The sequence below is a fragment of the Phaenicophaeus curvirostris genome, chromosome 14 (genome assembly GCF_032191515.1).
Source record: "Phaenicophaeus curvirostris isolate KB17595 chromosome 14, BPBGC_Pcur_1.0, whole genome shotgun sequence".
NCBI classification, from domain to species: domain Eukaryota; kingdom Metazoa; phylum Chordata; class Aves; order Cuculiformes; family Cuculidae; genus Phaenicophaeus; species Phaenicophaeus curvirostris.
The window spans coordinates 7,519,433-7,535,374 of record NC_091405.1 but is presented as its reverse complement, the minus strand read 5'-3'; the positions used below and the strand labels follow the sequence as shown (position 1 = coordinate 7,535,374).

General features: G+C 42.5%; 1 protein-coding gene across 2 annotated transcripts in view; it reads right to left on the bottom strand.

Moving 5' to 3' along the window:
* GALNS (galactosamine (N-acetyl)-6-sulfatase) overlaps positions 1-15,942 on the bottom strand; it is a 55,609-nt gene that overhangs the window by 18,768 nt on the left and 20,899 nt on the right. For both annotated transcript variants that reach the window (XR_011338478.1, XM_069868746.1), the window contains exons 11-12: positions 13,532-13,634; positions 5,194-5,315 (exon numbers count right to left, since the gene is read on the bottom strand). Coding sequence is in view for 1 of the 2 variants with exons in the window: in XM_069868746.1 (XP_069724847.1) it covers positions 5,194-5,315; positions 13,532-13,634 (225 nt within the window). In the remaining variant the exon portion in view is untranslated. The remainder of the gene's footprint in view (positions 1-5,193; positions 5,316-13,531; positions 13,635-15,942) is intronic.

Below are 15,942 nucleotides of genomic sequence, written 5' to 3'. Positions count from 1 at the left end.
AGGCTAGCACTGTCCTCTGCAGACATATTTGCCTTCAGCCCTCTTCCCTCCAGAACTGGCTGCGTACCGGCTGTCACCACCTGCCTTGTACCTTTCTGACAACATTTCTGCATACAGCACTGTGTGGTTGACGCTGGATATTTTCCACTTGCATCGCTGAGTCTCTTTATCCACAGCTCTCCACAGCCTCCACAGTTTTAGTTTTCCTCAATGCCACCTCTCCTGTGGCAGCAGCTAATTCGCCCCTGCAATGCAGCTGGTGCCATTTCCTTCTGTTTCAAGATGAGGAGTCAGACTCTCCCCGGGGCAAGATTCTGGCTCTGTTATACACTTCCCCCCCATCCGGCCCGAGCCCTGTTTTGCACCTTCTCTCTTTTCTCCATGGAGCGGTTTCTGCCCTGATCAGTAAGGGGAGACTGGCAACTTTTCTATCAGATCCTTTTCCTTTTAGCTTCCCTTCAGGAGCTTCTTTCTCTTCTTTTCTGGCTCCATAACCAGTGCAATTACCTTTCTGATGACTTCCTGGATTTTCCATCTGCTCGAAATAGACACTTGTGAGCTCTCTTGTTAATTAATGTGTTCTAAAATCATTATGTTCATCAACCAAGCCTTATCACTTCCATTTTTTCCATAATAGTCAAATCTATTGCCCTAAGTAAAGTGCAGGTATTTCGACGTTCAAAATTTAGTACATTCAGTTTTGAGCAGAGGTCGATTGCTCAAAGCAGAAGTCACTGCTAACCCGGAGCATCAACAACACGTGAGCATGCTGTACTTACTTGTTAATAAGCATTTGCACCTCTGGCTCAAACGGACAGAATTTCAGAGGTTTCTGTCATAAATTATTTTTGCAACTTTGGCATTTGACTCAAAACACTCCCTCTACTTCACTCTGCATTGAGTATTTTGTTGAATGCATTTTAAACTGTGCCAGCTTTTGCCACATATTATTATTCGTGTTCTTCCTGACTGGCAATGAGGTAATTTAGTAAAGCCACGTACACACAGCAGTCTGTGACTTGGACAATACAACTGACAACTGGTTGTGAAGAAGTTACCAACAGATAATTTCACTGCATTTGTCACATAAGGTTTGAATGCAGAAACAAGTTCCCCATGTGGTACTCAGCAGACACGCAATACCCCAACCATAACAGAATTTAGCAAACAAAAAGACCTATCACATCTTGTAGCTCTGCATTCTGATAAATTTGGTGACAAAGGCACCCCACTGTTTGAGTGTTTCTATGCGATGCAAAAACCCTCTAGTAATTGCATCTAGGGAGGAAACAGACTACTGCTTAGACTCAGAGAAATGCTTCTGCTTTGTGTGGTGCATAACACACAATGTTATTTATATTTTTAAGTGGAGAGCTATAAAAAAAGAGAGATCTTCTGTCCTACACCCTACACAGATCTAGTCAATCTCTTAGAAGACAAAAGACAGAAACGGTTCACTTCTCACTACACAAGGACTAGAAAACAAGGTGACTCTTACTTATATAAGTGCAGTTACATTACCATCTTTGGCAACCAACAGAAAGATTATTTACCAGCAACACTTCTTTAAAATATATTGCCCATGCGTACCCTGCTATTGCAGGTGTTCTTATTACAAGCACCTCTCCAGATGCCAGCTTTGCCTCATCAGTACCTGCAGGCACGTTCATGCTCTACCTCATCCTGCCACCATATAAATGTCGAGCTTGTCCTGGGGTGACAAGCTTTACTCAACACTAGGATCCCAGCATCCTCCTCTTTTTAGGAGAGAGGGGAATAAGAACTTTGTATTGAATGTATGTGATGCTAGTGCTGAGTCAGTCTCAAGTATTACTTACAGAACCAGACCTTGCTCCATCCAGCCCATTGATGTGACGATGTAAATAAGCCAACACCTGAGCAAGCTCAGGCAGTTTGAGAACTCATAACACACATTTTGCACTGCCATGAATCCCAGTAAACAAAATGCAAAGCCTGTGAGGCTCTTGGGTTGCTGGGGTGAAGTTCCAGACTAAGAAACATCAGCAATCATCTTTCAAGGTGAAAGGGGCAAACACAACTGTGTCCTTTGACGGAAGCTGTAGTGCAGGAAGCGGTTCAGTCAAAAACAGAGGGACAACAGCTGGAAGAAACAGTCACAACCCTATTGGGAGGGTCTGTACCTAGAGTCAGACATGCAGAGGGATGCACACACAGCCTTACATGAAGGGGAACATAAGTGCAGGGTGCCATATGGCTCAGAACTGCCAGACGTGTCCTCAACATGATGACAGGACTTGCCTGTAATTGCCTGACCAGTTTTTCCACTGCATGAAAAGCACTCCTGCGGGAGATCAGCTTTTGCTCATATTGTTTCCAGGCAGGCTCCAGGAAATGCAGTGAACTGTGTCAGGAAGAGGAAGGACTTGTCCTGCTTCACCACAAAACCCAGGCAACTGAAAGCTTTACACACTGTCTCTGGATCTTGAAGGACTTGAACCTTCAATGATCTCTTTAACAGCCAGTTCTCCAACAAAGACTGAAAAGGTTAAAAAGGCTAATTCCCATGTTCTGAAATGAATAGTAGCCTTGAAAAAGTCTCTTAGCGTCACGCAGCTCTTTGTGTGCACTATTTGATGACCTAAAGACACTTCAGATGAACATACCTGAACATTACCTGAACAGAAGCACCCTGCAAGTCAAGAATGTTTCTGCAATTGGCTGAGCTGATTGATTTCCAGGACGCCCTGGCTCTGAGATACCCTAGGATCCTAGAGGGAGCCCAAACATATAAGCGGTAAATATCTCCAGAGGTGTGTGTGATCCTGGCAATGAAACCTCTTACTGGTGTTTTTGAGTGTGATTCCACTCCAAACTAATGCACATGGAGAGCTACTACAGATTATTAAAATCATTTTAGGGAGAAGAAAAGGCTGCACTAAAATATGGAATAAATTAAATTAAAAATGAGGAAAAGAAGGCAGAGAAAACAGACCACTGGTGCGCCATGCTGCTCTTTCACAGCAGCAGAAAAATTAATATAATCCAGTAAAGATTTAACAAAGCAAAGTGGTGAAAGTAAATTAAATAAAAGAGGGAAAGGTACCAATAAATCAGGGGTGCAACATAAATTTTTCTAAATGCTTTGGCAACATAATGGCACACTAGAAGAGCCAAGCTGGTAAAAGAGCTCTATGATACACCCTGTTCCTCCAGGGCTGCCACTTCATGAACAGAGGAGCCTGGCCAAGATGGAGAGCAGTGAGCGCACACACACAAACCTTGTGCTGAAGCACAAGAGATATGTGCACACCCAGCATGTACAGACAGACAGATGCACGCTTGGAGGAGAATGCTGGATTGCCTTCTGAGAAACATTAGTGTCAGGACTCCCAACAGGCTGCCTGCCAAGGGGGATAATTAAGCTAAATAAAAATACACAACAGTAACAGCTCCACAAATGAGGATAATTTAATTACCACATTCGATATAGGAGACCCACTTCCCATGAGTTTTCTACTGTGACCAGAAAGGAGACAATAGCAAAAGAAAGTACTGCAGAAAGGAAGATTCATTTACTAAAAATAGGTTTTCCATTAGGGTCTGCATATTAAACAACATCACAGCTTTCCATAATCATGTCATAATCTTGCCATAAAATTCAGGCAAAGCAACAGCTTGTGAATGTCCAAAAAAATCAATGGAACCGTATGAGAAATGATTGCAGATGTAGCACTAGAATAATTTCAGTGCTTAATCCACAGTGGTGGTAGCAAACATCTAAATAACAGGGAAGCAGGTGTCCTGCAAACACCTCTTAGGGAAGAGCTCCTCTCCCTCAAATTCAGAGAAAATGCAAACATTAGGCACATGACAGTTCACCAAATACTACCCATTTCTTTGATTTTTGGAAAAAAGAGGTAACTTCTATTCACTCATCTTCCTAAAATAAAACAGTTGTTGAGCCAAACAGGGTATAGTCTTATTTGGAATCCCAACCCAGTAGTGCAGTTTCACTGAGGTGAATTTTAAATACAAGAGCTGCAGATTTGCTTTATTCATTATTGCTGAAACGCAATAGAAAGCGAGAGCTAATGTGCTGGGCTTCTGAAGAGCTCTATACACTGTGTAATGCACCTCTAGGGTGCTTGTCTGTTAAGTGAGAGAGAAGTGAAAATATTTTTCCTCCTTTTCTCTCTCTAGCGAAAACACTTAGTGGACAGCACAGGCTCTGTTCTTTGAAAGTAACGGAGCGAGTGTATCCACTCAATTATTTAAAACAGTTGAGTAATTGCAGGCTTGTCAGCTCAGAAAACATCTCTCTGTTAAAGCTGCTGCACAAAACCATTTCTGTGCAAGCGGTCACATAGCACTAGTTTTCTCTTTATTTATTTCCACACTCTCAGAGTCCGAGCCACTGGTGAGGTATGAGGTCGCATGCCCTGGTTTGCAGCTAGTTTTGCCGCAGGGTAAAACTCAGGCAGGAGAAGGGAGGAGAGAGATGGGGACACCTTGGGAGCTTTTTTGGACGTGGCACGTTTATATGTGGGCTGTGCTGGCTGATGACTACATAAATCCTTACAGAAATCTCTCAGGGCATAGTGTGTGCCGGAGATAAATATTACAATAGTAGGCTTAAAGGAAAATGGATTCAGACAGCTGGGAGAATTCAACGGGGGGAAAAGGACTGAGCAGAAAGCCCTCTTGCTAAAAACCCTCTGGAAAAGCTCCTTTAACAGGGTCTAGGAGATTGGAGGGTTACCATGTTTGCCTTCCACAGATTTCAATGCACAGAGGAAAACCACCACAGAATATGAGAAGATCACTAGACATTTCTTCCCTATCTCCAAAACACACGGGGAATCGGAAAATCACAGTTCCTGTACACACACTCACCAGCACCACTGCTTTATTCCATAGCTGCTCTGCACTTAGCCCCGTCCTGTTAAAAAGTGCACACTTTATCTCCTCTGTCAGGGGTTGCAGGACACAGAACAAGAATGATTGGACTGAAGAGTCAAGCCATGGACATGTGCGCACCCACTAACCATTTGAAAACAAAGATTTGTTCCTTTCTTTTTATTACTCTCACCAGTAATGGCTTTCTGGGACTATTTTCAAGCAGATTGCAAGAAACAGCTACCAAGGCAAATGAATTATATAAAGCATACATGGCAACGCTGAGAGTTTTCACATATTCATTAACTGGCTCACCTTAACGGGTACTTCTCTCCAGGGTCCCTCCCCAGGTGGAAAAGCAGCGGCAGATTACTGTGCTCCTCCTGTGTATGTGTTGTCACTCCAGAGACATTCTGCCCAGGACAGAAATCAATGCCCTGCAGCAAAAAGGAGAGAGGTCATCGAAGGTGAAGCAAGGGAGGGGGGAAATCTTAGCCTATGCCACTTTCTTCAGCAGCTTGTTCCAATATACCCACAAACCCCATAATTATTTTAAACTGAGAGCCCACTTCAATGGAATCTCATCTAATGGGGTAAAATAAGGTGACAATGTTGGCATTACACTGACATAAAAGCTGGAGCAGGTCTTGTATTTTTGCCTTATGAAAAAATAATCTCTATAAAATATTCATTAAAATGAAATGGCAAAACAAAAGAGAGAGGTGAAACCATTTAATTGTAAGAATTTTGCACACGGAAAGTATCTTCTCTCTTTGATTTTTATGGCTTTGAAATATACAGAAAAGATGGGATCACTTGGCACGTCTGATCTAAAAGCAACAGTGCCAGGGGAGACATCCAGCCAAATCCAGGGGCATCACACAGAGAAAGGGGATTTACAAGTCTTCCTGAAATCTCAGCCTGCCAGAACCTGACAGAAGACTTGAAGGACCTGTTTCACTGAAGAATGAAGCAAACCTAGTTAATTTTAAAGAAACGGGTGCATTTGTTGATCTGATTCATAGCAACTGAGGCACTCATCTAGGAACGACAGTGGGGCTGAAAGAACTGTATTAAGTCTGGGGACATTCTTGTCACTAACATTGAAATCTACGGGGCCAGAAGTTGGGATTTTCCCAGTAGTGCCAGTGGATGTGAAGGGCAGAAGTACTGGCACTCTCCCTTTGCTAGCAGCAATGAGTTAAAGCGCTCACTGGCCACCGAGGGACATAGTAAGTTGCCTGCTCCAAGTCCAGAGTGAGCTCTCCGCATCTGCCCTTGCCAGGCTGTGTGTCCCGAAGCCCAGAGGGTTATTAGCCAGGTGTGGAGCTTCCTGATGACCTAGCGCCTGGCCTGCCATCTCGAGGGCTAACAGAGCCCATTTAGCCCTGGGAACAGGAAAAAATGCAAAGCACTAATTTCACTGAACAGCAAATAAAGCAGGGGGTCACATAGACCAGCAAGGACTAGGACCAAATGGACTTGTTAAAGCTCAGTTTTACAATTCCAGCTGACATGCTGCGCTCCTTACAATACCTCAAAATGCCCTGAGACACGGACAGAGACGTGGAGAGAAGGTAAATGGGAATATTTCAAAGGAGGTGGGAAAGCAGCTGTAGCATTTGCTTATAAAACAAACAAACTGAAAAGGCTCTCTACAGATGTTGGTAGGATTTGATTGGCAAACAATTTTCTAAAAATATCCTGTGTTTTTAATGGACAGCTGGTCAGTGGAGCAGTTAATATTCTGCTTTTCAATAAAGCAAGAAGTTTAGAAGCCCATGAAATCCCATTTATCTGCACAGAGCTATAGATTCCTGAATCACTGACTGGAAAAATAAGAGAGTTGCCTGATAGGTTGTAGTGGCCTCCCAATAATGGGCTTTAAATGGATACAAAAATGATTGACCTTTCCACCTTGTGACACCACAGGCCTCTGAAACCCTCAGTGAAAAATAGTTGGGTGGGTTGTTTTTTTTCCTCAAAAGGAGCAGTTAATGAAAAGGTATCAAAGCCTATATAACGTCCAAACTATAATTTGGATGCAAATCAAACAAGCAATTTAATTAAGAGCCTGCTAATTGGTACAATGCTCTTTGGCTGCAAATACTTCAGTTTGAAAAAAGATTTTAGTCTCTTGGGTATTTGTTTATACATTGCTCTGTTTACATTTTATCTTTTGTTTCCTATAAAATCCTTGTAGCTGAGACTCCAGAACACAGCTCAGGCTACATCCCAAAGACTCCTAGGAAAGTGCATGCTGTGACAACTTGCCTGATGCCACCAGCCACAAGCTATCTGTCTTTCTAATCGAAGCAATCAATGCCCCCTTCAAAAGTAGTCTATTGGGGGAAAAGTAAAATACATTAAAAGAATAAAGTCAAGCATACCATTTTACGACACTGATAAATAACCCTCTTGAAATATGGCTGAAACCACCCTTTACTCGTCGAAGGCACTTCAGCTTTATCTCCACAAATAAAATTGACTATTATTATTTTTATGTACTGTGTGGCTTCCAATATTCAACTCACAGAGAGAGCTTAAAATATTTTCTACCTGCTCATCAACAAATGAGCAAGAAATGAGAAGTAAAATTACATCCTCATCCCCTTGATCAGGCATTATCCTGCATCAGAGTAAGTAATGCACTATGGATACAGCTAGAGGAGCCTAGTCATCTGTTCCTTTGACAGAAGAGAGTATTTAACTTATCACCCACAACCCTATCTCATTCTGCTTTGTAAGTCAAAGCACTTCCAGTTTTCAGGATGGAAAGAGAAAAATCAGCTATGCCAGTGAACTGAAAGTGTGGGATCCCCAAGTCTGGATTGCTTTTCTTCTCTGGAGCAAACCCAATATAAATTAAATCTGAGATCTGAGAAGTATGAGACAATCCACATTCTGGACAATGCCTCAGGTTGCTTGGAAAGCATGCAGATTTGGTCATGTGTGGTCATGGGAGGTGGGAAAGAGTGATATGCCAAAAGTCCTTGTGTATGTCTTAGATAGAGAGAAGGTGCTGCCCTCCAGCTCTGCTACCCGAAGCAGGGTGCAGGACAACAGGCCTGGTGAAGAAGGGGAGTCTCTTCTACATGATAATTTTAAATCATGCCACCAAGAGCACTGCAAGCTTAAGCAATAAATGTAAACGTGCCAAATTCCCAGCTGCAGCAAAAGCCACATCATTTCAGGGCTGCACGGGAGCTCTCCCCATTCACACTGATGAGGGATTGGCTTCAGCTCCCTGGCACTGCCAACAGGATGGCTGTGCCATGTGGGATACACGCAAAGAGACAGCTGTGCCTGCCCTATTCACCAGGACAGCAAACCTCAAACCAACTACCCCTCCATCTACTCTTTATGCTATTTATTTGGCAGACCATGCAAGAGATCCAAAGCCTGTTAAAGCACATGTCTAATATTTTACTGCATGCTGTCCAAGGTAATTTACATGTTTACAGGTAACACCAATCAAACAAAGCAGAAAGGTCACTCCCTGTGCCTATGCGAATTCTTGAATCTTTTCTCAATTGTAAAAGCATGAAAGCCAAACCAGAAGATCCAATGTAGAGCACCTCTGCTCTGTGCCTTCTAAGAGAGCCCATTAAAAAAAAGCATCAGATGGCAACCAGAAATAACTCAGCTCTTGCACCCAGTCTCTCACACAGGCACATGGTTTTGCAACACTGCAGACCTGTTTGCTGTAGGAGAAATTCCAGCGATAATACCTTTTTTTTAAAAAAAAGAAAAAAAACCCAAACCAAATATTTCCGGCACATCAGGTAGACCTTTCAGTGAGCACGTCTTTATGCCCTTCTCCCCAGCAATTGTGTAACCTGGATTGTTTTTCCATTCCTAAGATCTAGCGGCTATTGGTTGCACAGCTTATGCTTTAATTTCCAGAGCAAATGGACCACAGATGCTGTGTCAATATAGACATGAGACAAATACAGCCGGTTGCCAGTTTGGGCTCTCCGCCAAGTGATGGAATCACCACTTGTGTTAACGTAAGCCCTCTGGCAATTCATCACTGGCACTACCCCAGATCCCTCCGATTTGACAAGCGGCTGCAGATTTTGATAGTGGCGCAGCAAATCTGGGGTCTGTCTCCTGGTCATGTCTCCTCATTCCATGACACAAAAACCAAAGCAGCAAAATTCTATTAATATTGGAAGGAGAAAAGAGGAGCAGTTAATTAAAGTCAGGAACATTGTTTCTCGCTGTTTGCCACAGCACAGGTAAGTGGCCATTCTTACTCTCTTGGCAATTCCCAGCAAAAGCCTCCCAAACTGGAACTCCGAATGACAAGACACCTGAAAGTGTGACTGCCAAGCTTCAACCCTGTTGAACAAAAATTGCTTCTAATGTGTTAACTGTCTGGAAGAGACCCCAGAAGATGGGCAGATCAGCAAGCCTCCAGCGGCTCTCAAGCAGAAGCGATCAATGGTTAGCTCATATGCTCAGAGGACCACAATCAAATGTCATTATTTGTGAGGTTCTACTCGACTTCACATCCCCCTTGCAGAAAAGGCTTTATCGATCCCTTCACGTTGAGGAGGGCAATCAGACAGACTGCGGCAGGAATAACCCCTTTGGCATTTTACATTAAAACAATAGGGTCTTCTGGCAGGCACCTACACCAACCACTTAAAGACACAAGAGCCCTCATGAAAAGCCACTGAAGACTACTAACAAGATACTAAGCTGACAGCAGAAAGGTTGATGTTATCAGCCACTCTCCAATGAAGCAAAAGCAGCTTTCCACATTTCTTCTTAATTATTTTCTCCCCTTCTTGCACCACTGCTCTTGGAGGGCACAGTGACTATTCTCTGCTGGATAGTCTCTGTGGCAGTCAGAGAGAAGGAAATTTCCTCTCTCCTGCTAGCTCTTACTCCTGCCTCCTCTACATAGCACTAAGTTAAGCAGTTCTGTAAGTTAAAAGGGCAAAAAAGGGTTGCATCTGCAGGGAGGAGCAGACAGAACAGGTGACCTAAAACTCACCAACAGAGCATTCCATCCCATAGATATCATACTTGGTATGAAAGTTAAGGATCATGAGGGAAAAGCCCTCTTCTTTGATGGCCTGTGTCCAGTGAGAACCCAGTCCATCCTTCTGCTGGCTTAACTTGATTACTTATATAACTTGCATCCTTGAATAGTCAGTGTCACAGTTAGCGTGATGGATCCAAATCCATCTGTTCCTGAATCCAGTACCTGAGTCCAGCTCCTATCTGCCACTGTGTCCAGCCTTGGACTTTTCCCCATGCCTGCCCTGTAGCATCAGTGGAGAAGTAAAGTCATCAGGGGTGTGTGTGTGTCTATTTTACATATTTGTGAATGTTTTATTATATTCTTATTAATATTATTTCCTTTATTAGTAGTATTTTGTTAAAGCTGTTTTAGTTTCCAACCCATAAGTCTCTCTCCCTTGTTTTCCCTTTCCCTTTTCCCTCTCTGTGTGTGTGGAATTGGGACACAATTGCCTACGTTCAGCTGCTGACCACGACAGGACCAGGGCTAAACTGTGATGCTGACCTTTCAAGAATGCAAGTTACACAAATAATCAAGTTAAGCCAGCAGAAAAGACAGCATCAAGGTATCCTCTAGCACTGAAAAAGACTACAAGAGTTTATGAGAAGAGTCAGAGCAGAAAAAAAAAATGCTTGGAGGTTAAAAACCAAATAAACAAAGAAGTAGGAAGAAGAAAACAGCACGCTTCACTTTTGTGAAAGATGACAAACTTCAATGCGAGGCCATAAGGCAGAGGATGCAGACCAGTAAGGGCGTGCTGAAGTCATGGGAGTCTGAGACAACTGTAAACCTGTGTACTGCATGCGTGGGATCTTTCCAGTGTAAATATTCCGAGTGCCATATGGAGAGAAGCATTCATATCCCTGTTACGCTTTCCTAGGCTGCACTTTCCTTAAGCTGCTTCTCTGTGGTACATTTTTATTTGTATATACATGCTTTATAACTTAACTAACCTGCACTGCATTCAAATGCATGGCTTTCTAGATTAGAGACCAAAATTGCACACATTCTTTCTAGATAATCCTGGAAGGCATGGTAGTCCTAACAGGACATGCATCAACTTCTCATTTTCCAACATCAACATCAAACTGTGGTTCTGGCTGCTTTATAGTATAATCTCACCCAAAAGTAAAAAAAAGATAGAGATACATATCTATCTCAACAAAGTGTGATTTAAAAACAGAGCAAGTTTTCTGTATCAATGATTTCCCACCGTTAATTAACAAGGGAATTTAGAGAGTGAAAAGATACATGGCTACAACATGCCATGTATCTGTCAAAATAATGAGATACTCAACTACCCATAAAACAAACCTCTTAAGAAATTGCAGGCAGCTGTTCTGACACACCTGGCCAACTTCAGATCTCTTTCAAATGGATGACATGCCAACCAGATACATTTGTTTATGCCAGGTCTGAGTTTGGACCTTAGACACAGAGAGTTTCATATTTGCAAGTTTAATAAATCATCACATTGGATTCGCGATAAGGCAAGGACCTGCGTCAAGGATCATCTAATTAACAAGGCCTCATTAGCTGAAGTTCTACTGGGATGGCAAATCAAACTTATCAAACAACAAACCTGCTGACAGTCAGAATTCTTAACGCCACAAGCGTTCATGTATTTAAATACATTTCTTCAAATGAAATTAGTAAACAAATTCGCTGTTTTAATTCTAGCAGCATAACTGTAGTCCAATGTCAATACAGCTGAGAACACCAGTCACTGAAAGAGGCAACTGTGTCATAAAGTAAAATTAGAGAGATTACAAAACTCCTAAGCCAGGACTCAGACCTGAGGAACTGTTCTGCATTCTGATTTATTTCTATTTTTAAACTTGCAAAGCTCATAATTAATGGTTTGAGGACATGAGGAGAACTGGAACAAGTTTCAGTCTCAGCTTCCTCTGCATGTTGTTAATGGCTAGTCTGTCCACTAATGTGCTCCAATTTTACCCACATCAACCGCATGTGATACAAGCTGCAGGAAAGCAAGTGAATTTTTAATCATCTCTCTGATGTACAGTATAATTGCTGACTTTCATCAGACAGCAGTTAAACAAAGACTTAGAAACAAATAAATATTCCTTAATTGCACAACTGTCATTGCTTACAGTAGGAGAGCCTTTGAAATGAGTAACTGGTCCCCACTATCATGGCTACACACATTCTTAGACACCTACAAACAAGTTCAGATCAATGTAGGTGTTTATTTGTTTCCCAACTAGGCATGCAAGTGTGTTTTTGCACTTACATTCCAATGGAGAGCAATTATTCACGTGTGACTTTATCTTCCATGCACATGGGAAAAGCATGCCCATAAGTCCATTCATATCCCCATACACATGTACATAAAAGTTCCTGGTGTCTCTCACACAGGGAAAATTCTCCACGCTGTGCCACGTGTGATGTATGGGTTTTACTCACATACTAACCTAGACAAATATATTATCTCATTTTAGCTGCGCAGAATTAGCAGTGAGACAGAGCGCGCAATGCATTTCTGGAGCCAACTTTCCTTTCCTTCTTACTCCATGTAAAACAGAAACTTTGACTCCTGGAGCATTACAGTCTTAAAAAGACAAACGCAGATATTTACAGCCCTGAATGTAAATGACTCCCTTGGAGCTGATGTTTCCTTCTACCCCCAGGACATCCCAACGAAAGCAACTATGCACTTTTATATCCACAAATGTCATCAGCACTTATTTCTGCACCTGTGATGCCTTGAGGACCCACTCTAAGTTTAAAAAAAAAAAGAAAGACATTAAAAAAAATAAAAATCATACAAGCAATCCCTCCCCAATACCAGCCTGCTGTCAAAATTGCTGAGAGCTGTGCCATAATGCATTTAGTTCGTGTCTAAAGGTATAATCAGCGAGGCACATGTGTGAACCTGCCATTCAAGAAATGCCCCAGAGTTTAGTACCCAAGTCTGAGGCAAGCTAGATACAAAAGAAGAAAAATAACAGTGCTTAACATCCAATTGTGAGAAGATCAGCCAGGAAATTACAAAAGCTGTGCCTATTTGGCAAATAAAATGTAAAACACTTTATAGTGTGATATGGGCTTGCGAAAGTGCTGAGATAATAGATTAAACACATGTACTCTACTGTTTTCAACAGCTACTGTTCTTTCCACTGTGCGGTACCTACGGCTTTCCTTTTCCCTTTCAAGAAAAAAAAACCCAAACCCAAACACCACAGCACAACAAACCCGTCCCTGTTCCATTTAAATAGTTTAGGGCATCAGGTCATTTGTACTAGATATTGGGAGATACATAATTCATCGTTGGACTCCAAACTTTGTAAGGGTATACATGAAAGCTCAGAGTTCAGTAAGGAAAGAAGCTTAAGGGGCATTAAGTCCTGAGTAAAGGGAGCATATCTAAGAACAACTCAGACTTTGCTCATTTTCCCCTGCCTGTCTCTGACTTCAGTAGAAGGGGGCTGTGACACCAGTCCCCATAGATTTTGCAGTAGATCTGGTAGCTTTTAAGAGCCTGTGAATAAAAGTCTAGCTTGCAAGTGCATGGTGACATTCCCTAATGTAAAACTCTGCTTTAAATGATTATTTTTCCCCAGGAGAATACCAGGGTGCAGGTCGATGTCCCGTTACCTTGCTGTATTCCTCCCAGGAGTTGCTCCAGGTCCAGTAGTGAGCCTTATAAAGCCCAATTCTCACCGCCATCATCTCACCACCACGATAATAGAATATGGGCCTGAGAAAGAGAGCAAAGCTGCATGAGAAATGCCAATGTGACGAGCCCAGGCAGCCACTGCTGCAGCAGCCTCACTGATAAGGGAGACAAACACTTTAATGGCGTCTGACTTCCGATTCAGCTATCAGCAAGAAACAGGCTGCCTCCTAATAGTCTCCACTGCAAGGTTTTCAATTAACATTTTTTAAAGTGTTCATCAAGTTGAGAGCTCACATGGCACAAGAATGAAACATTATACAGCTTGGCTGCCACTGATTGTTAATCCTTGAACTATCAGACCCTGTTATTCCCTACAGAGCGTGCCGATTTAAACACCAAATGTCTCAGAAGTGGCGTGTGTGCACGAGAGAGACAGGGATTCACAGACTCTGTGCTGCTTAGTCTCCTCTTTATGGCAGCACCAAGCTATGTGTCATTAGTGTCACGCAGACAGGGTGGCCAGGGAGGACGCCAGATGCTGGCCTGTTCTGGATGCCATCACAGAAAAACTCCATATGGAAAAAACTGGCAGCCAGACATGCTTTATTTTTAACTCCATTTCAACCTCCCTTTGCATCATCTAAATGTACCTCTGAAAACAACATTTTTTTCCAGAGGTTTTCCTAATTTACAATACATTTGAGAAATGCAGTTCAACTCAGAGCATTTGATCTGCGCCCCTGTACACGTACTACTCTTTCCCTGGGCATCCCACAAATGTTCCCATCAATTTTCCCAATAACACGCTCTTGTTCTTTGAGGGAACAGTACAAAATTTTACTAAATGGACTGTCTGCAGTAGAGGGGTCTGATTTGTTGGAGCAGCTCATCACACAAGGGCATCAGATTTAGTCTTCTCTGCAGTTGCTTCAGGCTGCTGACAGGAGGAGATCCTGAAGCTGTTTATCGCTAGCGGTAGGGTACATATATCTTTGTCTTTTATTCAGAGATGCCACTTGGCGAAAACTGCCACTCTGGTGATGCCATCTTGAATAAAAGTGTTCCTAAATGCAAGATGAGATTAAAATCTCCACATCTGAATGTCAAGAGTGGCCTTAGATCTCTTCTATTTTAAAACAGTAGCCTCCCCTGCGAGTTCCTTGCTCAAACAATGAACCTTTCTCCTTTGTCACCAGGAACTGTGAACAAAGGGGAAATGCTGCTGGCAGCAGCGCCCGCTCCGGCATCCCTAATGAATCTGAAACATGGTAAAATACAGCTTGAGAGACCTGCCAAAGTGCAGAACCTGATCTACACCAGTCCCATTAACAAAATTAAAAGCCCAAAGAGATGTGCAACAAAATACACCACTCCTTTTTCCTTGATCTAACACTCACTATTTGACAAGCTATTATGTGCCCCTTTGATTGAAGGTGTAGGGGGTCATGCTTTGCCTTTTAAAAAAAAAAATTATTTTCCATCTTTGAAAGAGTATTACAGCCCGCACTCAAAATTCTGCTATTACTGATTTCTTTTTTCCTCATTCTTATTTTCATTTTTAAGGTTAAAACAACACAATAACTGTTGCACATCCCGGAAACTTTTTGGGGGTGGGGGAGAAAAAAAAAGGAAAAAGGAAAAAAAAAAGAAAGAATAGAAGGAAAAATATTAAGGGAAAAATTAAGGAATTAAAGAAAAAAAAAGCCATGATGCACCTTGAGTGACTGCTATTGTAACACAATCAGAACCAGTTCCAAGGGGCTGGTGTCTGCGATGAAATTCTCTTTTCAAACCACAAAGGAGCTTTACCAATTTCACAAGTAAAGACGGGATAGGCTGCGCTTGAGGAATATGCAACGCCTCAAGTCAGCCACTGGCTGAGCTCTCAGGTAATACTGTATGCAGTTTTGAGGAACAAAGCCTTATGCCCAGCACAGAAAAGAAGTCCAATGTTTTACATGCATGTGTTTCCTCACTGCCTCACAGAGAAAGAATATGTTTGTATTCAGATTTCCTGGGGTGCCAAATTCCTCAGAAAAATCACAACTACAGGACCTCTCCTAACCTCTAGCCCTTCCACGGGAGCGCCAAGGGTATCTGCTGTCAGATCTTAGTGCCTGTACCCAACTGCTGACAGCACTCCTCCACGCCTATAAAGATTCCAAATCTATTCTTGCAAAAGCACCTACAGAAACAGGACCTCGGGAGGAGATGGGCTTCCAGCTCATCCGCAGAAGGCCAGTTTTTACCTCCAACCTCTCTCAAGCTGAGGCTATAAAGACCCAGCATACTCTTGGATGTTTTTCCAGTAATAAATAATGTATTTTCCCCTAGCCAGGCTATAGTTCTCAGGCTTTTATCTCCCCTATTGCCATATGTCGTTCCAGGG